Source organism: Phyllostomus hastatus, unplaced genomic scaffold (assembly GCF_019186645.2).
Source record: "Phyllostomus hastatus isolate PE091 unplaced genomic scaffold, TTU_PhHast_1.1 phas_contig_348, whole genome shotgun sequence".
Lineage (NCBI taxonomy): Eukaryota > Metazoa > Chordata > Mammalia > Chiroptera > Phyllostomidae > Phyllostomus > Phyllostomus hastatus.
This window is the reverse complement of record NW_025333860.1, coordinates 136,404-161,358: the sequence shown is the minus strand read 5'-3', so window position 1 is coordinate 161,358 and position 24,955 is coordinate 136,404. Positions and strand designations below refer to the sequence as shown.

Genomic DNA, 24,955 nt, shown 5'->3' with positions numbered 1-24,955 from the left:
TTTGGTGACCCAACCTCCTCTCATGCCTGCGGCTCCAGGTGTTATATAAAAGGCTTTTTCAATTACCTTTTGGCAAGCTCAGGAAATTTCTCCAGATCTTTAATTTTAATTCTTGTCTGGTTTTCTTTTTCACTGTTTTGTGTCCCAGCTCTCTCAGATTGCTGCTGGGCAGTCTGGTTGCTCTCCCCAAGACGTCTCTCTTCCCCAGCTCCAGGCTCTGTCTCCCACACTCAGCCCATGCCCATCTCAGGTTCTGCAAAGGTAATGAACAGCTAGAGGCAGACACTCTCATCTCCTGCCTCTTTTCTTCCCATCAGATTTATGTAGACACTAATAATTCATGTTCATCTTTTTGGCATGATCTTGAGTTGAAAGTATTTGGCACCAGGTCCTGGGTTGCAGTGGATAATCCATGAAGGTCACATGGTGTGGTAAAAGGTGCACTGGCTCAATAAATATTAATTCATTTCTTAATCGGCTTGTAGATGAATGAGAAATAGTCATACTGAGAATTTATGTAATGTCTTCTTCCAAGGAGTATACAAGGACACAATAGTATCTCATTGAGAATATTTATTATATTAGTAACAAATAATCTGTAACCTGATTTGAGGATGACTGATTGCTTATCATGAGTCCTACACCTGGCTGCACATCAGAATCCCTTCAGGAGCTTTTTACAAATACAGATTTTGTGTGGCATTTGGGAAAAATTGATTTATATTTCTTTACCTCTACGAAATTTTTCAATAATGATGGCTGCCCTAGACCAGTGCCACTCAAACTTTAATACACATATAATTCATCCTGGGAATCTTTTTAAAATGCAGATTCTGATTTAGTAGATCTAGGGTGGTGCATGAGATGCTACATTCTGACAAGCTTCTGGCTGATGCTGAGTCTGTCCATCCAGAGACACACTTGCAATAGAAAGGTCTTAAACCTGAGAAGAGAGAGGAGAGGGCAGGGGAGGAAGGTTGAATGGTTGGGAAGCCAGAGCTCTACACTCACACCAATTCAATCAAAGGCTCTGGGGGCTGTATTCCAGACACTGGTATTTTCAAAGCATTTTCCTAAGTGATTCAACTATGCAGTTGCAATTGAGAGGCACTGTTTAAGATATGCCTTGACCACATCTAATGTCCATTTCCTTGTAGTGAGGGCAGGTGAACCTGGGCACATTTCTGTTACACTAAAAAACCAACAGTTCTGCTGCTTACAGCAGAATTTCTCAAAGCATGTCCTTGGATGACTTGCATCAGATTCACTTGGGTACTTGTTATTAATACACGTTCCCAGACTTGCCCCCAGGTAGACTGAATTAGGATCTTTGCAGCCTCATCACAGGAATCTGATTAGAAACAATTTCTCCAGGTGCTTTGCGTGCTCAAGGAAGTTTCAGAAATAATAACTTATAGAGATAAAATCAAATCTTTTTAGCCATGTAGCCAGGGGTCTCTCAATAAATTGGTTTCTACCAGAATTTTTAAGTCCTCTTTTTTCTTGATTTATTGCGTTAATTTCCTGTACTAGCACCTTCTAAGGTAGCCCCTACTTCTACTGAGTAGAATATGGCAGAAGTAACCCGATTTCACTCCAAGATTAGGTTAAAAAAAGACTGTGCAAAAAGACTGTGCCTTCTATCTTGGACATCCTCTATCCTTTGAAGTCCTTGCTCTAGGGAAGCAAGCTGCCATGTTATGGGGTCCTGTGGGGATGCCTGTGTGAGGGCTCAAGACCTGACAGCCACGTGAGTGAGCGTGGAAGTGGATTCTCTCCCAGCCAATGCCAGTCAGTGTGTCAGATGACTGCAGCTCCAGCCGCCATCCTGACTGCACCCGGATGAGACACCCTGAGCCAGGGGACCCAGCCAAGACACCCCTGGACTCCTGACCCATGGAAACTGTGAAATAATAAATATTTTGAGCCTCTAAATTTTGTGGTAATTTGTTATGTAATAATAGGTAACTAGTACATCCACCTTAAAATACCCTTCCTCCTCCTTCCTACTTATCCAACTCCACCTCTTTCAAGACTTAGCTGTTCTAAGAAACTTTGCTTACAGTGACTGTCCTTTATTGAACTCCTAGAGCATATGAAATAAGTAGTACTCATTGTTAGATAGTATGTGCTTTTTTGTATTCATTTGTAATATTTAATTGTAATTTCTAATGTCTGCTTTAAAATAAATTCTAAACACATTAATGAGAATTGAACTTAGATTGAAAGTTGACTTAGAGCAATTTCTATTCCCATGAACTATCCCGGTATTATCAATACAGTACGTGCCACATTGGAGCCACCAGGAGGAGAACACTCCCTTGATGATTATTATGGGGTTGCATTGTTACAGCCGCCTGCCTATCAGTCTGCCCGGGTGAGGGGGGGAGCGGGGTTCCTCCCCCTGGGGGCTTGCTTAGCTCCCTGTAGTGTCAGACACTTTTGGCCTGCCTGTTTCAACTTGGGGCTGGGGGACCTATATTTCTGATTCAGTTGATTCATGACCAACTCATAAATGCCACATTGCCATAAGTATTTGTCTCCGAGATCTCTCTCAGCCAACCCCCTAGGTACCCAGGGTTCCTCTGTAGCTAGGGGAGGATATAAAGCATTCAGTACTTGAAATGGTTATAGGAACATTTCAGAAAATGACTCTATTCATCTTTCTTCACAGAGTAAGAGTTAAAGTTATCTCTAATGGCTTTGGAAATTTTGATTAGGATGGTAATGGAAACCGTCCTTGCTTTATCTAGTTTATGCACATGAACGCTTTCTCAATAAAGACTCGGGAATGAGCTACAGCACTGACGATAGTGGAAATTCTGTTCGCCTCAGCCGCCTCCGCAGCGATCGGGCCTTCTCAGTCCCGAAGGTTGTTTTTTCAACCTTTCCTCAGGGGTCTGGAGAGACAGGTGCAGATCTCCTTGGTCTTTCCACCTAAGCCCTAACAGCATTTTCTGCCCGCCTAGGCCAATAAAGAAGCCTCCTTTCAACCAACTGCAAAGATAAGGCCCTTAACCCCAACTCAGCTCTTGTCTCTCTTATCAGATGTTACTGTGGAGGTTATCAGGTGGTCTCATCTAAGGTGTGGTGCACATTCTAGCCAAAGAGGGCCTCTAATCGCATCTGCCACCTCGGTCTGACCCCGGGCATCCTGAGGTGGTGAGAAGCAGAGGAGCAGCACTGTGGGTATCGGACCCACAGTAGTAAGTCCCAATGTCTTTTGTTGTTGCCTTTTGAATGTCAAGTATATACTGACTTTTTAAAGGGTCGACTTTCCCTTTGATATTACTCTTCAAATGGTCAGTAGAATTGTTGCTTAGTCTATATACTAAAGTCAGGGAGTTATCTTCATCCTTCTTATACCAGCTCATTTGATAATTTTTTAAGTCCGCTCCTGTTACATTGCAGCGGAAGGTGGCAGGCTCCCCAATTAGAACAGTCAGAATTTTGGTGTCTGCTTCCAAAATTATGTCCAGCGAGACCTCTGAAAGGGAAAACCCAAGGTCAGAGAGGCTGTGAAGGACTCCCTCCACCCCCATGGGCTGATGTGTCACAGCCGAGCCCCACAGCGGCTTGTTTCCCTGTGAGCCCCCGCCGCCCCAGCAAATTGTCCCCGCCGCACCTTTCTCTGAGAGTGAAAGGTCCAGAGACTTGTTCTTACCTGTGCAGAAGATGGTGAGGTAGAAGAGGGGACAGGTCCACCACATGGCTGCACGGGGGGGTGACTAAGGTGTGCTGGTGCTCCCTGGCTGCCCCTGCCCCGATCAGCTGCTGCCTGCCCGTGAGAAGCTTTGTCCGTTGTGAAGGTGGTTGGGCGTTAGCCACTTCCTCAGCGAGAGATGTGAAAGGGCTGCAAGGCCACAGTTACACTGTTTGTTCAATAAACATGGGCCAACTACCTATTGCAGATCAGATATTATTTGGGAGACATAAAGGTGAACAGAACATGGCTTCTGCCTTCAAAGAACTGAGTTTTGGGGGCAGACAGGCATAGAGGAGTTACAGAGGAGTGTGCCGCACTGAAAGAGGGAGGCACAAGGTGCTTCAGGAGCCTGGGGGAGTGAGCTGCTTCTGCCTGCCATGCTCAGAAGATGTGGCTCTGAACTGAGCTGTGAGGGCTGAGCAGGGCTTTGCCTGAAGGGTGTTCCCAGGAGGCACAGTGGCTGGAGTAAAAGCTCAGGGCCTTTAGAGGCAAGCTGTCCTGCAAACGATGGTCATTCTGCTTTCACACAGCTCTTGTGCTGGTCCCTTCCCCTCTGGCCTCTGCCATCCCTGTCTCAGTCTGAGAACATTCTTTACCTGTTGCCAGCCATGGCTATACTATTCCAAGAAGTCTGTTTTCAGACTCTCCCCCTTTTCATCCATTCTCCAAGCAGCCATCACACTGATTTTCTTCAGACGTTAGCGGGTCAGGTCACACATCTGCGGGAACTCCTTTTCTAGCTCCCCTCGGCCTTCAGGGGAGTGTGGAACTCCTGTGTCATGACCATATGATCTCCTGACCTGCTTCCTTCTCCAGTCTCACTTTTGCCCTTTTCTCCACTTGCATGGAGTCAGCTATGCAAAAATACTTGCCGGTTTGAAGATTTGTTACAGTCCTTATATACTCAGCTTTTGTATTGGCTGCTCCTTCTTCCTGGGAAAACTATACCTTCCCTCTCCTACCTTCTCCACCCCTTCATGACAGAGGAGACCCCCTGGGCTCCCTGAATTTGTTGGGTTGTGGCACTTACCACCTCTCCTATAATTATATGATAATTTATTTATTTTCTTCACTGGACTGTAAGATTCTTTAAAACAGTGGCTGTGTCTTATTTATATTTGTGTTCTCAGTGACCAGCCCAGAGCTTGTCAATATTAAGAACTTGGCAGATATCTGCTAGTGTAAGCAGGATTTCTGTCTGTCGCCTCTTAACCCGAAGAGTCATGTGGATTGCTCCTCTAATTAAAGATGGGATTAGAAAGGTATTTGCCAGCAAGCTAGGCCAAAACCTGGGGAAGCCAGGTCTCCTGCCCATTGTTGTAGGTGTAGTGACAGGCGGGACCCTCTGCAGCAACAGGATAGCTCCTACTTGTCTAGAATCTGCTTGCAATTGCTTGTGGTTAATATTCTGATATCACCCATTGGTATGTAGGTGGTGTCACTACCCACATCATCTACATGCAAAAGGAGCACTGGCTTTGTAGGTATAATAACCCTGGGTTTTGAATCTTGCTTTGCAACTTACCAGTAGCTGGGCAAGTTGTATCTCTGAGTCTTGATTTCCTCATCTACAAATAAGGTAACTGTAGTTACCTTGCAGGGATGTTGTAAGGTTGAAATAGAAGAACACGTATGAAGCACTTATTCCTGTGCCTGGCACACACATTCGCAGGCCCACTGCAGATTGCAGGTCTTTGCCTCATTTCTTCTGCTTTGCCATGGTTGGGTTAGTGCCCTACTCAAAGCTCCTGACACAAGCAATGGTCACCAAGGAGAAACAGAGCTTATAATTTAACCCAGGCACAGACCAATCCTCTGTGGGAAGGGGGTGTTGTCTGAGCTATGTTAGGCTGTTGGTAGAACTTTGGGCAAGTCAATGGATGAGCCAGATGGGGCTGTGTTAGAGGGTAGTGTCAGAACCTTCTATTCCCTTAGGCAAAGGACACTCTCTGGCAGTTAAGGATGGAGGCCACATATGAGTCCCAGTTTTCTTTGTCCATCTGGGATGAAGAAAGAATAGGAGGATTTGAAGAAGCAGAAAGACCCCAGGATCAGATTAAATAAACCCATACTGGCTACTACTTATAATACTTGACCAAGCCCAGTGCCATTCTCTCTAAAGGTCTCTGCCACCCTTGGTCTTTGGCATCGAACAAGATCACTCGAGTAGCAGTGGGAGAGAATGCCAGAACTTCGAATTTTCTCTCTAGTTAAAAGTTTCAGGACCTGCTTTGCCTTTGATTTGAGAACACATCTACTTTCTCCCTACCTCCTTTGAGTTCTTTGGGTAAAAAAGATAAATTTAATGAAAGTCCCTTCTGTGCTTTATCTCCTACTCATTACCCTGAAACTTCACATGTAAAGCTTAAGCAACAGTGCAGCCAGACTCCAATGCGAGCCCATGGGTTAGCTCTGTGAGGCCTGGCCATTATCAGATGTTTGCCCTGTTTCTAGTTGCTGTCTTAGCTCTCTGGTTTCTCTGCTCTGGCACCAGCTGGCTGGACAATCAACTGGAATGGCAGTGAATGAAAAAAGGAAAAGCTGTGTTTCTATTTCTCTTGGTCAGGACCTCAGCTGCCTGGTGTCCCAGGATGGCCTTCAGTAAGTAAGAGCTTCTTCTCAGTCTGATTGATTTGGCTGGGATTACTTGAATTAGTTTGTTTCTCTGATTTGTTTTTACTGCAATGTTGGGCCCACTAGTTATTTTAAAGCAAGCATAAGATATTTTTGGAAATTAGTGAGGAATTTCAATGGGTGTCAAGAAGAATCACAGTATCATTTGTCTCTAAAAAAACCTGTGGTTGCCAGTATTCCATCTGTGACTCCCTTTGCCAGCTGTGTGGCACTGAATGAAGCAGCTGCCAAGCAAAACAGTGGAGAGGCAAGTTGGGACTTTTTTGAGTTATAATTCTGCTTCTGTTACTGACTTGGGACTTGGGATGTACATAAATAAACTTTTCCATGTTTAGTCTCAGCTCAGTTCCTTTCAGATATTTTTCTCACTCCCATCATCCAACTCATCCTGAAATCTGAAGGCCCTAATTCCAATTGGTACTCTCCTCCTGAAACACTCCCAAAATTATGACAACCAAGTACTTATCTTGCTCCCACATGTGTCTGATTTGGTCCCTCTATTAGCCTGTAAGCCCCACTACAGTGTGGAGTCTAGAATGGCAGAAAGCTGGTATCACTTACCTTGGTATCCTTGGCTTTTGGCATGGTGTCTGGAGCCTAGTGGACATCCAATACATATTGTTGAGTTAAAAATAAACCATGCCTACTCTCTGCTCTGAGACTATGGATACTTGATGTGCAGTTGTTACATAACTTAACCTTCCTGCGTAGCTTTTCTTCTATGACTGTTCTTCAAGGATCCCATGGGAAGACTGGAGGGCTTACAGTTAGAAGATGAGGTGGTCGAGACAGATACTCACAACTGGGCCATCAACTCCACCAGTTTTCATTTTTGTTCCTGTTGATCGCTGCCAGGAAACCTGCCCTTGGGCAGGTCTCTTCAATCAACACATAGTTCTCTGATGACTTTGTTCTTCTTCCAAACTTTCCTTTACATCCAACATTAATGGATTTTGAAAAGGAAGACAGATCATTCCTCTCACTGAGACACTTAGCGTGGTGAAACCAGAGACCTGGGTGACAGGCAATCACATAGACTCTCCTCTTCTGTTGCTTGTGACATGGCATTGGTCTTTCAACTGGGGCTCTGGGGAGGAATTACTGAATAACTTCTAACTGGCAGAGGATGCAGCTGGGTTACTGGGGTAGTAAGTGACCTTTAGGAAACCTGATTCTCCCATTGTCACTTTCAGCAGCTCTGGGGACCTATCCTGCCAATAACCTCGAGGGGCCCTGAGGAAGAGCAAGCCGGGAGTAAAGTGACTCACTCACTCACCAAACACTCTCTGGATCTGTGCCTCTCCCAGGATGGGTAAGACTTTGAAATCTGATCCCCAAAGCCAAATTTTGCAAAGGGTCTTTCTCTACTTCTTTATCCCAAGAAAAGCCTGTTTTGTGTGTTTCTGTGCCCTTAAAGGGCTGCCTGCCCTAGGGAGCATCAGTGCTGATGAGCCCATGTGTTGGCTGCAAATGAGAAAGGCAGAAAAACAGCAGGGGACCAGGATTTTCACTGATGAATAAATGCAGGATCTGAAGCAGCAAGAGGCCATGTATCTTCAGAAGAGAAAATAGAGAAGAAAGTCCTGCTTACTCCAGTTCTCAGCTTGGCAGTTCGCATGAGGGAATTTCCATGGGTGGTTCCATGAATAGTCAGAGGCCCATGTGGACATGTCTTTGTAGAGCTTATGCACTTCTGAAATCTGCAATGATCTTCCTTGGACAGTTTTTGAGGGCACCACAAGGTCAAGTGTATTTTGATTTAACTTGTAATGCTCTTGGATGTGGGAACTTTTTCAGGTCATGTAGTATCCCTGTTAGGTTGACAGAACTAGCTCCTTATCTATAACTATGTATAAACAACTTCAAGTTTATTTCTGGCTCTACACTTTTAAATTATTCCACTATCCATTTAATGAGTGGGGCTACTATTGTATTTTAATACATCATAAGTCTATATTTGTTTGTTTTATGAGGGTCAAATAGAAATGAACTTCCCTCTGGATCTATTATTTTTTTGCATAGGAAGCCCTTAATAAGCTATCAGCATTCAGTGTCAAGGATCCTGAAATTCTTTTGAATTGCATTTCTCCAAATTTACATTGATATTTAATTCCTACTGGATGGGATACTAATGTATAAAAGAATGTTTAATTGTCCAAGAGATTAACTTATTTGTTGTCAATAGGTTCCTAAAGTCCTAACCCAGGAAAACAGTGAGGATGTGGATATGTAACAGTAATCATCATTATGATCTCACCGCCATCAACAAAAGCAGCTAGTACTTACCAAGTGCTTCCTAGGTGCCAGCCATTGCTCTACGTGCATTACCTACAACAGTCCATTAATTCTTACAGAAATCCTTTGTGGTAGGTATTATTCTTATCATTTTATGGATTAAGGAGGCAAGGCATAAAGTAACTTGCTCAAGATCACATAGGTAGTGAGTTTGTAAGTGGAGGATCTGGGATTCAAAATTCAGGAAGTCTGGCTTCCAAATTTGAACTCAAAGTCAATCATTGGTACTCTCCCACCTACTCTACAATTATGTGTCTATCTGTCTTCTATCTCTCTATCTATCTACATAATTTACTAGGCTTTTATATATAAGTATACATAAATACTTAATACTTTTTCAGGTTTTAGACATGTTGGTAGGTTTTCAAGGTCTGTGATTAAGATGTTAATTGTTGGCTTTAATTTTGTATGTGTGTCCAATTCATTGGTCACTCTAGGTGTCAGGGACTGTTGTTTTTTTTTTGTCAGGTCAAAGCTTTGAGCAATTCAATAGGATTTTATTTTTACTACTAATTATTCAGCCAGATAAAAGCCAGGAGGTGCCACTTGCTGAATACGTTTTATTATTTAAGAAGTGCCTGTGTCCCCACAACACTTAGTGTTGAATGAATGATTTGATGAGGGAAGTGGGGGAATTCAAGATGGCACTGAGCGCCCTTGGTCTTGTTGGACCACCCTCTGAATCTTCTGTGTTGAGGCTCACAGTTTTGTTCAGTGTGACGTCAGCATGCATCAGGGTGCCCACAGCGCACAGTAGTAAATGGCTTTGTCTCTTGGCTGCACGCTCGTAATGGTTAAGGTGCTGAAGGACAACTCTGTCCACAGGCAACGGGTAGTGCTCTGATGTTATAGTGCCTCGGAAAGCATGGTAGATACAGGTGAGCCTTTGGTTAGCTTTCTGCAGATACCAGTACTCAGAGTCATGTTTCCCACTTAGGAGTGTTATATTGGCATTGGAACTTCACATCTGTACCAATCTGGCGACCATATTGGGTTGCCAGACCCAATGTAGAAGATTGTGTAATTTTAGTCCTGCAGGAGTCATCTGGCAAAGAAAAAAGGATAAGAAATGAGAAGCGGTAGGAAACTGCACTCGTTTACCTGGAAGCCACTTACAAAAAGAACCGCACAAGGCAGAGAAGCTGGAACATGGTGTGCGCCACGCAGCCTACTTTGCATGCACAAGGCACTCAGACCACCTTATCTGCAACAGCCATGTGGCTGCTTCGTCGCTGCAGCAATAAAGGAAAGAGGTCCTTGGGGGTGGTTGGTGCTTGCGCTATCTAAAGACACATTCAGATTTGTTCAAAGGCAGCAATCCAACAGGCCCCTTTAGAGTAGGCTCTGGTGTCCCTCCGCCACTGGGGGCCTGTGTTTTCAGCATATGGTCCTTTATCAGCCCCAGGAGGCTTAGGCTCTGAAAGAAAACATCCAGGGAGATAATGTTTTGTTGAAAGGAATTTGGACGGTCATGAGCTCTTGGGTCATTGTTCCTGAGTTTTAGGAATTTAAGGTGCACAGAGCGATGAGAAAAGACGGGGCCACACTATGACTTTTGTTGCTCCTCTGGCAGTTTCTGGTTCTGGGGCTCCTCTTTGGAAACCAAACAGGGAGGAAGTAATTTGTTGGTTTTCAATGAATTGATTAATTAATAGATCATCTATTCAACAAATATTTATTGAGTGCCGACTATAAAAAAGTTTTCTGCTGAGTGTTGTGGATATAATGGAAGCGAAAATCAGCCACAATTTCTTCCAACGTTGGTTTTAAAGTCTGGCGATGATGTTCAACATCAGGCAAGAGAAAGAGATACAGCCCATCCGATCACATACATGGAGCCGGGCAGGGGCGCAGCGAAGGGAGCCTCTGGGTCTGCACATGTGCGTGCGGGGCTTTCTCTCACTTCACACCTGGTTGTGAGCTCGCCACGGAGGGGCACAGACTGGAATTTTCCCTGGTAACCCATGCTCCACCCAAGAGTCAGAGGGTTCCTTTTTGACTCACCTTCCTTTATAACCACTCCCCCATCAAGCACTTACTCTATTTGCTGACAATTCAAAGTTTTGGAGTTCCCGGACTTCACACTGTTCCCATTCTATTCTTGGAGCAGAATCAGTTTGGCTGCGATTATTCCCACTATGGGGATAACTATCTCTTTTGTGTGATCGTTTCCTTTTCATTGGGTACACAATAACTGCAGAGCCAGGAAATTTTAATTTGGGATAAATAATAAGCTATCTTTAGGGCCAATCTTATTTTGAGAGTTTTGAGAGCCCGGGCTGATGAAGGTCAAGGATTCTTTCTCTTTTACCACTTTTCTCAAAGCTTTTAACTCCCACCTCTGCTTCTGTTTTACCTCATCTCTTTTCTAAGACTACTTGTCTTTCTGCAAGATACCCTTATGAAGAACTTTTACACCCTGGCAAAGGACAAAGAAATAAGGAAACCCTCACCCCAGAGTGCCAGTTCTCAGAGCCACACAGAACAGAGCTGGAGCCGGCCCTGGCTGCACAGACACACAGACACACAGAAGCACTGGAGGTGGAGGGCTGGCACGGTGGCTGGGGCTGTGGCTGCACCAGAGCAGGTAGTGTGGTGGAGTGTCCAGGAGTCTGCCACAGACTTAGCCACAGCAGTGTGGATGGTGCTGCGGATGGCCAAGCTGGTTGGGAAAGTGCATGTGGGCCGCGTGGAGGCCCTACACAGGCTCATCAGTGAGACTCCTTGGGAAGGCTGTCGCTGGTGGTAGGGGAGTGTCATACCCCAAACCATTTTACTGGAAATGGACTCTTAACTGAGTGGGGAGGTCAAGAACTTGTGATAGACTTCCTCTGGGTCTGGGTCTCCTTACATGAATCTGAAGAGAGAGAAGAAAAGATAGTTCAGGGAAGAAAATATATAGAAGATCTTCAGGTTAAATTTCTTATTCAAACAGTAATCACATAGTTTTAGATGCAGTAGTTGGGTGCTCATTTACACTATTTATTTATAAGTAAGAAGACTGACCAGTCAATTATATAATGAGTTTTGAGTGGCCCAAGAAAAACTCTACCCCAAGTTTCCTTGGAGTTTTATCATTTGTGCCACCAAAACATAAAAATATTTCTAAGATGATTGACACTTTAGGCTGTAATGTACTAAAAAATAAGTAAAGACTAGTTTTTGGTGGCAAGGCCTTAGAGCATAGGAACTAAAGGACCTTCCAGCACTCAGCCAGGGTGCTGTTCTCTTCTCCTTCGCCCTCACAGGTTATTTAGCTACTTTTGGAGCATCTCTTGAGTCTGTTTCCTTTTCCAGGTCCTTATTTCTGGTCCTTCTCATTGTCCGCCGCAGTTTTTGTTTTAACTTTGTATCTGATCTCACTACTTTTAGTCTCAGAACCACTCTTCCCATCCACAGTGATCTTTCTAAAACACTTTCCAAGTACATTTGCATGAGAAAGTCTTATGTACCTCTGATTTTATTTAAAGATTTTATTTATTTATTTTTGGAGAGGGAAGGGAGGGAGATAGATAGATAGAGAGAGAGAAACATCAATGTGCGGTTACTGGGGGTCATGGCCTGCAACCCAGGCATGAACCCTGACTAGGACTTGAACCTGTGACACTTTGGTTCGCAGCCCGTGCTCAATCCACTGAACTACGCCAGCCAGGGCGCCTCTGATTTTTGACTACCTCTCACAGGACAAAGTCCAAATCCCTTAGACTGATTCATAAGCCCTTTCTTAGTCAGGCTGCACAGTGCCTTTCCAGCCAGTCCTCTGCCCCAGCCAGTGCAGACTCATTTCCATGGAGTGGCTGCTGATCCCCAGACATGGTTCTGCCCACCTTCCTGACTTGCTCAAGCTGAGCTTCTTTTTTGCCATATCCTGCTCCAGTCCCTCCACTGGTCAAAATCCACCACACCTTCCACCACAGAGCTTTCCCAGTCCTTCTGAACCAAAGTAATCTTTCTCCTTGGGCAACTGTGCACTGTATACTCTGACCAACATTTACCATGGTCTGACTTTAGAAATCAGTAATAGGAGGGTCTGTCTATATGTCTCTCTTTGAATAACACACACCCTTCTCATTCTCTCATTGTCTTCAGGAAGGTCCATATGCCTGAGGAAAAGGTAGATTTCCCAGGGAGCTGATTTTCAAGAGGCTGCCCATGTTCTCTGTCCAAAATCCAGTTGATAGGCAGCAGCCTCCCAGAACCCTTGCAGACCTTGAATGAAAACTTTTCTGGTTGGATCATTTCTGGTGAATGTACTAAAGGACTTAGCTCTTATGTTGGAAATATTTGGGGTTCATAGTCTATTGGGATCCTTGGTGTTCGGCAAGGTAACATCATGTCACCATCTCCCCAGCGAATGACCCAGTGTGTGTGGCTTGGAGGGACTGACTGAGATTTCCTACACTGCCATAGCTGCATGAAAAATCCACTCCACCAGCTAATAACCAGGGCCTGATGGCACTGGAGTTGTAAGAGAGGACTGTGGTTTCAATGCACACAGTCTCAGGTGCTTCTTACCTGGGAAAAGGTGAATGTCAGTAGTTTGAAAACTCAGGAAAAAATCTATGTTTTTCAAAATCACAAGGCAGGAGAGTCTGTGGCCTGCTGTCAGTGTCAAACCTGAACATCAGACCTAGTACCAAGGCCTCAGGCATTGCCATCCACAGGAGAGCTCGCCCTGGAAATCAGAGCACATGAGGCAGGTCTACCTGAATGCAGTGAGCTAGCCCTGGGGACTTTTCCTCGCCTCTTGAGCCTTATGTAGTGACTATTAGTCTCCTCTCTAATGGAAATTTCTGTACATTATTTTTCCCAGTTATAGAACAGAGATACTACCCTAGAGGGCTGTCCCTTAATCACAATGAAGGTGTGTTGAAGAAGAACATAGGACATTCTTAACATGATCAGCTCAACTCCCATGGACCATGATAGAAAAATGTTATTTTAGAATGAATTCTTTTCAATTTATTTGCTCTCAGGAAAGGTATCTTTTGATTTACAGCATTTTTATGAGAAGAATGAGGGCTATTTACTCTGAGGACCTAGATTTGAACTGTAGAGAGAAAGTTTAAGTTAGAAATTTTTATAATAGGGATACTTTATAAAGATAAGACTTTCTTTTTTCTTTCTTTTTCCTTCAGCAGGAGAACTGTTCCTTGAAGACTGCTAAGAGTGTTGAGGTCCCATCAGTAGAGGCTCTAGGTGAACTTTGGAGCACTTTTCTTTTGTTGAGAAAACTGCTGTGTGGTTGAGAATGGGTTTGTTCACATCTAAAACAAATATACAGTCATTGTTGTGGAGATTATCAAGTCAGTATAAAACTAAACACAGATGTAGACTAAGATACAAATGTTCTGTTAAGAAAAACTGATTGGTACCTTTCTAGTTAGAATTAGGGGCACACTTACCTCCAATATGAATTTAGTCAGGTCTGTTCATCTCCCATAGATGGTGTTCTAAGATCTAATATGCCGTGTTTGCCCTGTTGGGCCATGAAGGCTGGACTCCACCTGAGGGTGGAGGGTGGGTGGAGAGCCTCCTGGGAGAAAATGACTTTTCCCACTGTCTGTCATCCGAGGGTGGGAAAGGACTAGCCCAGGACTCTGCACTCAGAGATGGGGACGTCTACAGATTTTTACTGGGGGCACTGACTGGTTCCTGCTATGTGGCAGCCTTAACAGGTGCACTTCTTCTCCCCTCAAGCACTGAGCTGTGCTCTGAATGATTAAAAGAGCCGGCTGTATGTATGCTGACATGGGACCCACTGGAGGTAGGTGGCGGTAGTGGTGGTGGGGGAAGCAGCCTGGAGGGAGTCCTGCAAGATGACACAAGGTGGCCTGGAGAAGAGCTCTGGCTCAGGGCTGTTGAGCCCCATGAGACCCATTGTGGGAAGAAATTATCACAAATTCCTTGGGGGGTAGAATAGGTGCTCCGTATTCTCATGATAGAGATGGAAGGTTATTGTAAATTTAATATTAATCAAACAATGTCTGTATTTTTAAATCCACAGGCTGGCAAGGTCTGATGACATCTGGGTGACACAGTGAAGGACTTCCTAAAGGTAAAGATTTGAAACTTTTGAGGTGGTGTTTGAAATAACATTTGTACAATGACAGCCACTGCTTTAATTAATGATCTGACTATCCTTAGCTGTCTTTAAGATTAAGAATGTTCAGCAACTAATTGATGGCTTAAACTTTAGGTGTTAAAAGAATTGGAAAACAGCAACAAATCTGAAAATAGATAATTCCAATTTTGGCATATATATGCATGCATGCATGCATTCAACATTTGTTGTCAAGCACTGCGTTTACAGCCAGAAATACAGAGCTCGTTTAGACATTACCCTAAGGACCTCACATCTGAGTAGGTAGAGACAGGTAGGGCTCTGTGTCTTTTAGGCAGAGGAACAGATTGCTGCTGGTTAATGGCACAACCAGGCAAGTTCTCCTCTCAGTCTCTTTCCCAAGGGATTGTGTCACCACCCATGGAGCTAAATTTGCTTTCTAGTGAACTGCCTTTTATTTATATGATCCCAAGTGTGAGGGAGCCATTGTAATGGGCCTGGCTGTGCTGCTGCTCTGGGGGTGCTCCAGTGGCCCTTGGTTTTTGCTTCCAACCTGAGGCTGCATCCTGGAAAGACAAGTCAAGGTGGGGACAAAGATGCAGCAGAGCACTGAAAGAGATTTGGCTGGTCCAGCACTGCCCTCCAGTGGTCAAATGCAGAATTCCTGGCGTGAGGTGCTGGAGTGTGTGTCTGCGGGTGAAGGAGAGGGCTCCTAAATGGCTCCCTCCGGTGAGATGGGGACAGCAGGAATTGGGGGCCACAGGTGAGAAATTGAAGTGAGGATTAAGATTCATCAATGACTAGGTACCTGGAGTGGTATGTGTGGAGAGAACCAGAAACAAAGACCGGCTTCACCCCCATCCCCTGGTTTGAATTTTGTCAGGAGCAATGATAACTGGCTGACCAGATGGCCGGGCTGCTTAGGGCACTAGAGTGTGTGGGAGTGGGGGGTGACCTTGAGCTGTACCCCTAGTCAAGTGGTACAGTCCACCCTTGCTAAGGTTCTTAGAGGAAGACATTGATCTAAAATCATTATCTTCAGATTGATGGGCAATCCAGGCAAGAACACAAATATGAGATGAAATCAGATGCAAATTTGTGCATCATGAACTTTAAAAATTAGGTTTATAAAGGGGTCTAGTACATAGGAAGGTAAACTTGCTCTCAGCATTCTCTTGGGGTTCAACTGATCTCAGTCTCCATGTGGGCGGTCCAGTGACTTGGACTTCGAGGGAACTTCTTCTTTCTTAGCATCAAGAAGCTTTCCCCACAACTCCTTATCAGGTCAATGTCACTGGAAGATGTCTAGCATAATAGGGCATTTTTCTGTCTGCCAGGTAATGGATCTCTGAGTCAAGGGTGAAGCAGCCTTGGCAGCCAACCTGCTCTTGGCAAAATCTGCAACAAGTACAATGTTTGCTTCCTTGTTTCTGTTTCACCTTAGCACACAGTGTCCTTTAGACATATCATCACTTCCCATGTGAGGTCACAAAAGCAATGGAGTTTTATGATCCGAATCTTCCCTGCTTTACTTCTGCTAGTTGACCTATGACTTGGTTTCATCAACCTTCGACAAGCTCAGAGTCCTCCCTGACCCTGGCCTTGTTGCTCTCCTGCCCTGACCCCCTGCAAAGACAGAGAAATTGGTTAGAGAAACTTCCTGATCAAGTTAAAAAAATAAAACAAAACAGTGACCAGCTGAGGAGATCGGTAAAAGTAGCACTATGCATCAATGCTGGAACTGCTTGCATTGCTGTCTGTGAGATTCAAGCATCCCGGTCCATACTGTGGAAAAGCTCCATTTTTATGGTAAGAACAATGTGCAGACTGCAAATGGAGGGCAGCAGGTTCGAGAGCAGGATAACAGGGAAAGGTGGGACATGAAGACCTTGGGTGTAGAAGTCTTGGAAGATGCTTTAAGTCAGAGTAACTCTGAGTATGTGTGTGTATCTTGTGTGCACTGGTATGTGGTTAAACCGAAGCTTTCTGATGTCGAGAACTGTACCTTTCCTACTCTCCCTCCTAGCAACAAGGCCTCGAATACGGTAAGCACTTGACAATAGGCATACTGCTGCATAGCACCATGGTCAAAGGATGATGTTCTGGAATCCAACAATCAAGAATCCAAGCCCTTTTATGTTAGTTGTTCAATCTTCTGGCTTTTCTGAGCCTTAGGTTCCTCATCTGCAAAGCAGAGATACTAATACCAGCCGCCACTGCTGCACATGAAGAGCATCTGTGAGGCTGTGAGGAGCCAGTGCAGGTGAAGCCCTGGGTAGTGTGCTGTCACATGGTCAGTGCTCAGGAAAGAGTCGTCTTATTATCTCCAGGTGTGCATGTGCAGATCTCTGTGGCTACATGAGAGTTTTTCAGTCAAAGCCCAACTTCACTATAAAAATAAAATCAGACTCCTTTCAGAGAATAAAAATGCAGGCATGGGGTTGAAACAGGTCCTCTCCCAACATACCCTTCACCACTTCCTTCTATAGCTATAAAGGCTTTGCCCACATTTCCAGGGGCCACCGTGCTCTGGGACCCTATCTAGAATGGGAGAACCGTCTGCATATAGGCAAGTTTTCAGTTGAAACAGATGTGTGGTGGCAATGGCTGATCCTCCCGGGAGCCCGGGCGCTCAGCAAGCAGTCCGCACAGCTGCATCTCCTGCTCTAGACAGTGTGATTGACTGAGTCTTGGGAGCAACTCGGAGGGACTTGGAGGTTTTGTGGTCAATCATCATTGAGAGCCTTTTAGGAGAACAAGGTACCGTGCAGCCACTGAAAAGGCTGAGAGTCTAGAGGAACTCTCAGAGGAAAGTCCTTTTGCATGGCTGACTGGGGCAAGGTCTATGGCTTTAAGGTGAATGGCATAGATGCAGAGTGAGAGGGTGCATTCATTTTGTGCTTGGTAAAAGCAGTTTTATTCAGGGAATTCAATTGTTATCCCATTGGGAAGGGTTAAGGCATAAAAACAAGTTGTAATTCTGGGAGAATCTAATTCCTCTGTAGCTGGAGGTAGAAAGAGAGAGAGACACACACACACATGGAGAAAGAGAGAGAGAGAGAGAGAAAGAGATGAAAGGGAGCTCTGTTATCCAAGACAGTCCTGGGGTGACTAGCCAGCCTGAATTTCTGCTGGAGCTGTGTGATGGTACCAGATGTGTCCAGGCCCTCTGTGCACCACCTCACAGAGCCAGCATCCAGAGTCCTCTCCTCCCCTGTGGCTGCTCCTCATGTCTGGGAGCACATCAAAGGAGGTTTGATATTCATAACTGCTGTGAGTCATTTTCACATGGAGCTGCGGGAGCTGCCTGAACCACCGTGTGCTGCATTCAGCCCTTTGCAAGAGCAGCTGAGCTGAACCAATCCCCCATTATGGGCCAGAGTAGATTCCTCCTGGGAGACCTGGATTTGCCCCCAGACCCCTGTGCAGAATGAAATGGGTCTTTTTATTGTGAAATAGTTATTGAAACATCCTCTGGCCTTGGCTATGCATCTGCACTCCCCACAGGGACAGCTCTGCGTGGCCCTTCCACCAGAGTGTGGATACCTCCGTGCCCTGCTGCTCATGTCAATAACATCTGAAACGTCCCCATGTCCCTGGGTCTGAGGACAAAGGACATCAACAAGACTCCAGCCATGACCACATTTCTTCTCAGCTGGAGGAGGAAATTCTGCTATTGTTGGGAAAGGCATCCTGTGTGACACTCTGAGGGCTGGCAGGGGCCTGTGAGATTGAAGCCACAAGATCGCCCAGTAGGAAGGGGCCTTACTCACCACCCAGTTCTAATCCCTCAAATTACAGATGAGAAAACGAGGCACAGAGAGGCTAATGATGTGTCTAAAACCACACAGACGAGTGAGAATCTGTAGCAAATAGAGTCACTGTCTAAAAGAGGGAGGGAAATAATGGCAGAGGGACTATTGCTATTTTTTTGGACTGGAGGCTGCTTCAGAGGGTCAAACCTGGAGGAAATGGATGGGATCGGGAGGCCTGAGGCTGTGTCTCAGTTTTGCGCCTCAGTTTCTCTGTATGAAAAATGGCTGTGTTCTTAACCTTCATTTCAGGATTGCCGAGGGGCTTTGAGAGTGACTCTGAGAAGTCCTGGGAGCTTTGGGCTTTGGGGTGGACGAGACAACAGTGTTCTAGTAGGCTCTGGGAAGGGGGCACTTGTTCGGGATGACTAGTCTGTTTGCAGTTCCTCACTCACCACCGAGGCCTTAAGAAGCCCCTGGACTTAGGGGTGGTGGTGAGGGAATTAAATAAGGAATGGTCAGAATGAGTGGTTGGGGTAGCAGAAAGTGTGGAGATTGGGAGAGTGGGTGGAATTTTGTAATAAAATATACCAATATGCGCCTGTTCTCAGCCCTGGTAAGAGTCTGTCAGGAGAAACTGCCCACTAAGTGAAAATATTTCCTGCAGTCAGCAGGACTGGACTCCCTATGTCAGTTTGCAGCAGCATAAAAAGTGCTCCCTATCTGCGTCTATTTGAATGCATTTCCATTACACGGTCTTCAATTCTGTCAGAAAAGCAAGCCTGGCTTGCTTTTTAAAATGCCCAGAGTGCCCCTCCCACTTGAGGTTTGTGGTGGAAGGTCAGGTGCCAGCCCAGATCAGTGGTGGTTGGGTTTGGAATAGATGAGCCCTCAGGGATGGCCAGGGAGACCAAGGAGCTGCCTGCGCTGTGCCTAGGCTGAGTCTGGGGGCAGAGGCCACACAGGTCCCTTGGCCCGGCGACCCTGGTTGAGCTGGGCTGCTTGAGTTTCCTGGCAATCCGTCTGGCATCAAGAGGCCCACGTCCATCCATCAGTCTTCTCAATGGCTCTCTCCTGTTATTACCTTGTCACCAGCAGTCTCCAAGACACAAAGGACAATTCTGCATGATGATGCAGTGAATGACTGGGTAGGTGCCTCCTGTTTAATAACCAGAGAAATATTGCTGTGCAGCATCTCTCCATATGCCGTGGCATCTGTGTCTGGCATGTAAGGGACTCATTTTCTTCACATACCTCATTAAAGATGTAAAGCAAAATGGAGGGACCACGACTCTCCCTGAGACACCTATAGCTCACTTTTCTTACCCTCTGCTGCCATCTACTGGCCTCTTGGCTGTTCTGCATGGGCAGAAGTCGGCCTGTGTACAGGATTGAGACAGTTAGTAAACCACACAATCATGGATGTCATTAAATGCCTTTTTGCAATCAAGGGTTGGTGCCCATCTCCTGATGTCTGCCTGGACCACCCTGGGACTGTCTTCTGGAGCCCGAGAGGGCCCTTTGCTCTTTGGAGAGTATTCTCCGCAGACTTTCTCACAAATCTGTCCCCCTTCCAGACTCCAAATGTAAATCATGAAAACCTGGCACACTGGACATGTATGACCAAAAACTGAGGGCAATCACGTGACCTGAGGGCAGACAAAACCCCACACTTCATGCTGAAATTTCTCCTAATATCTTGAGGAATCCCTGGGTTGGGATTCAGAAAGGCACAGATCCTCCCCATCCAAGGAAGGGGAGTCCCCTAGGTCTTTTCAGCTGCCCGCACCCCTATTTCCATACAAAGTCCTTGTGAAAGGAAGCTCCCTGCAGTCAGAGTCCCAATGTCTCAACTTAGGACCCACGTTTCCCAAGGCTGACCTCATTTGACATTTGCTCCATTGCCTGTGATGGCATCTGAGGTATTTCAGCCCATCAGCTTGGGGTTTGGAGAAGTATGCTGGGGTGTGGATAGCTGTGAACTGCTCCACATGCTGGAAGACACAGTGCAACACGAACAATTTATTACAACTCATGAAAGCAGTGTGTGAACAGCAAGCAGACAGGGCAGGCTGCAGCTGCAGGGTTTTGGCACGGGCTGCAGGTGCCTGTGTATCACTGTGGGCTCCTGACACAGCATGTCTGGGCTGGGGACTGAAACACAAACAGTGATGTTGCCTTTTATCATTAATGTCTTTCTCTTTTTATTTTTATTTTTTATTTTTGAACCCTCACCTGAGGACATTTTTTCCCATTGCTTTTAGAGACAGAGGAAGGGAGAGAGAGAAACACCCACATGAGAGAAAAGCATCAAACGGTTGCCTCCTTTATGGACCTGGGCATGTGCTCTGACCAGGAATTGAACCTGCAACCCTTCGGTTATGGGACAACATTCCAATCAAATGAGCCACACCGGCCGGGGCTAATGTCCTCTTTAATTCTTGGCATTGTCAAGTTTCATGAATTGATTCACTCTGCCATTTGTACTCAGCTCTGGAGTATGCAGTGAAATAAATAGCAAAAGCAGCCTACAACACAGTCTCAACACTTATGGATCTTATTATCTTGAGAGGGGAGAAGCATGACAGTGAAAGCAGTGTTGATTAGTCCTGCAAACGAGAACAGCATCTAACATAGGAAGTAGGGACCCTGAGAAGGGAGGATCACTAGGGGCCACCGCAGCTGGGGGTGGGGGTGTCACAGGAGTAAATGATTCGTACCACCCACGGAATTGCAGTTGGTGGTGAAATGCTCTTGAGGTGTGTGGCTCCCAGGTCCCCGTAGCCTTGGGGCTCTGGTCCAGCTGTCGACTGGTGGGTCTCCCAGGTCAGAAGACAAAAGGGAATCTTCCAGGGCTCCGCTAATTGATCTGTAATAGTTGTCTTTTCCAGCTCAGTATTCCTCTGATTGTATCCCAATCAGTTCATCCTCTGATTGACATTTTAATTTATTCATTCAGAAACATATACAGTTCTAGTACTAGAGCTCTAGAGATAAATCCACAAAAATATCTAAATTTTTACATTAGCTTGACACCAAACTAGAACTTTAAAGAATAGAGACAAAGCCAAAATTGCTGTCGCTTTTGTCTCCATCTTCCATCACTTCATCTGTTGGTTCTTTATTGCTTTTAGATTTCTGTCCATATGGCTTTCTCACCTCTCTCTGCTCCCCTGAAAACACTTCGGAGGTGCAGCCCCAATGTCCTGTGGCATTTTCTTACGATCCCTTCGTACTCTTCTCTCTGGGGGTGATGGGGCCAGTTCCCAGGGCTGCCAGTTGGCAGGCATGCTCAGAGAGAAACATTGTTGGTTATATGGAAAAATAAAGTCTAAATACAAACAAACAAACAAACAAACAAACAAACAAAATACCCTTTATTTAGTTTTGGTTAAAAATAAAATAGGCTTTCGTTTGCCATGGTGTTTGATATACTTCGTGAGAAAGAAATCCTCGTGGTCAAGTTTTCAAAAGTCTTTGCTAAATTAAATATATTTACATCCGGTGATGAATAGAGCTCAGTGAAAAGGGGCTGTTAAGGAGACAAGACAATTGGGGAAGAGGTTTTATGTAATTTAAATTTGCACAGATTGGCCTTTTCTTATGTTTACAGGCAACGAACAAGAAACTTCTATATCAGCTCCCCAGGAATATAACTTTTAACAGCAAAGCATTTGATCACAATGAGTTCAAAATGTGCTGTATTGTTTATTTAATCCTCAGAATGTTTGTGTAGGAAGTATAATTTGCTTAGCTGAATTATAAATACAGTCACAAAGCTTTTATTACTTTAACTCATCTTTCTGTCTTTTTTTCCCCTCTTAGCAAACCACATGAAATAAAAGGCTGCAGTAGACATACCCTGGAGCCCAGCTTTGTTGCCAGCCCTCCTGCTTGGGGTTTGTATGCTGGAGGCAGGGACTGTCAGGGAGGAGCAGGGCCAGGTAATGGCATGTGTTCCATAGGCGCCCGGGCTTCAGTTGTGTCCCGGTGATGGGTTGGGTACCTTGGTATTATTCACACCGCTGGCACAAAGGAAACAGCCCTCCAAACTCTTATCAGCTCCTGCTCTTAGAACCAAAGTGGAGCTAAAGATCAGAGTCTCCATGCCTTGGATTCTCTTCATTTTTGAAAATATCACAAACAAGAAAAGTCTGTTGAAATGTATGGGGTTGTGAGGGTGTTGTGTTGCCTGTGAACTCCCCACCTGCTCCCTCTTTCCCCATCAGGTTTTCTTTGGGATTGAATGAGTTTAGCCCCAAACTTACGAGCCAGCAAGTGCGGAAGGGAATTTAATTGTCATTAAGCACCTACTGTGTGCATTTAACTTTACTACACACGGACTCATTTCACTTTTACAAGCGATCATGGTATGTGTTATATTCCCATTTGAGGAGCCAGCGACCCTGGGAGGTTAAGTGACTGTCCCAATGTTTTAGAGCCAGTAAGTGCCAGGGGCAGAATTTGAATCTAGGGCTAAAGTTCTGCCAATTCTGATGGTGGTATTTAGCAAAGAGGAAAGGATAGGCCAGTTCTCCTTCCTCTTCTACCTACCACCATCTTTATTAAAGGGCTGAAGGATTGTTTGGAGGCAGGAGATTCCTTGGCTGAGTCCAGGCCCTAATGCCCACTTCCAGGACCCCAGTCCTCCACCAGTGCCCTCAGATTGTGTTCCGGCAGGAGCTGTGACCCGGGGCCTGGGGCTGCACCCTGGGCAGGCTGCAGGGAGCAGTGCAGTCACTATTACAGTCCTCAGCTGCCAGTTGTCACTCAGCATCCTTCGGGTCACACCCAGTCAGTACTGCTGCAGTTCCTTAACTCAGTCTCTCTCCAGGGACCACTGAATCCCTGAGGAGGAGGGTGGTGGGAGAACCACACAGCCAGACCCACTGCTGCATTTTATCCTCTGACAGGCTGGACCCGGGTGAGGAAAATCAATGGCAGAGTGACCTCCACTCACTTCCCAATTTCTCTGCTTGCTGGGCACCAGTCTCCCCCCCAGTCACAGGAGACCAGGAGAGGTTAGGGATTTCTACCCCTTCAGAGGAGAGAGGTGGCAAAGTTGGCTGAGACCGACCCCTAAATTTCTCAGCCTCAGCTTACCCTCTGATTTAGGTTCTGTTGGTTTTGGGACAAGTCAGAAGAATTGACATTAATGTTTGTGAGGCAAAAATGAGACAGAGAATTCAAACCACAGGTCATTAAAGCTGGAGCAAGGGTGAAACTACTGAGTGTAGGAGGTGCAGTGGGCTTCTGGTGAGAAGACAGGTTTAAACTCCGTCCAAAGGATGAAGACCGCCTACGGAGCTGTTCAAAAGCTATTTATTCACCTTTTTTTCTGGAAGCTGGCTACAGTCAAAAATCAAAGTTGGTTTGCTTTTCCCTGTGTAAAAATGTGGGGGGATCACAGAGAGGTTTCCTTCCAGGCTCCAGAGCTCTCTGGGTTCACCCTGGTTGACAATAGGAGTTGGTGGCTTGGCTGCTGCACCTAGATTCCTGTGTGGTGGTGGTGTTGGTGGTCCGGTTTCACTGTTTCAGGATGTGGGAGGCAGTGCTTCAGTGAGAGAGGGAGGAGCCTCTTTTGTGAGGAATCTCCTTTAATATCACAGCATCACAATCGTGATATTGATGATTTGGCCCCCATGTGAGTGTAGTTCTCCATTGGGCAGCATACTTATCCATTAAATGGAAAGAAACCCAGCCCTCTTGAAGCTTCTGGGCTGAATCAGCAAGATGATTCTTGTGTGCAAGGCAGACAGACATATGGACTAATGCAAGAGCACCACAAGGTTATCCCTTCTGAGTAACCATGACATTGACATCGTGAACAGGCCCCTGTGGACAGGTGAGCAAGGAATTAAGGATGGAGTGACATGACACACCTGTCCCAAATTCAGAGCTAACAGTGACTCAGCAATAGGTCCGCTGAGGGTCCTTGGTTGGCACCAGCAGCCCGCTCCTCTCCCTAATGGTTGTGAATGGAGGAAAGAGGGAGAGATTCTTTAACAGAGAATTGCTGAACAAAAACTTCACCATAACTTTTCTATATTCCAGTTCCATAGAGGAGAAATTGAGGCTCACATTGCTCACCAAGGTCGCAGCCCTTGTGAGGAGTCAGTCACATCACATCTTTCTGCTCTCTGTCGTATACACCACTTACACCAAATTGCAGGCTGCCTCTGATCCGTGGGGAATCCCAATGTGTGGGATTCTGACATGGGCCGCAGGGAGATAGCCCTCCTTCTCGACAGAAATCTCAAAGGTTAAGTATATCCTCAAACTAATTTCCATTAGAAGAATATCATTAAGGACCTGACATGCATTCATTCATCCAAAATGATCCTGAATCTATTTATATTTTAGTAACACCTTTTAGTGCTACCATTTTAATAAATTAAACATATACTGTATAAAGTCAAGTCTTCATTTATTGGTATGTTGATTTTAACCCAAACTTTTTACTCTGACATTCTGGCAATACTGGGACATTAATAGTTGATAAGG

The 24,955-nt window shown here is 45.4% G+C and overlaps 2 gene segments (V, D, J or C); both read right to left on the bottom strand.

Moving 5' to 3' along the window:
• LOC123820382 overlaps window positions 1-24,955 on the bottom strand; it is a 280,728-nt gene that overhangs the window by 148,169 nt on the left and 107,604 nt on the right.
• Window positions 2,370-3,788, bottom strand: LOC123820383. The segment is given in 2 exon segments: window positions 2,370-3,487; window positions 3,665-3,788. Coding segments are annotated over 2 exon segments (417 nt in total).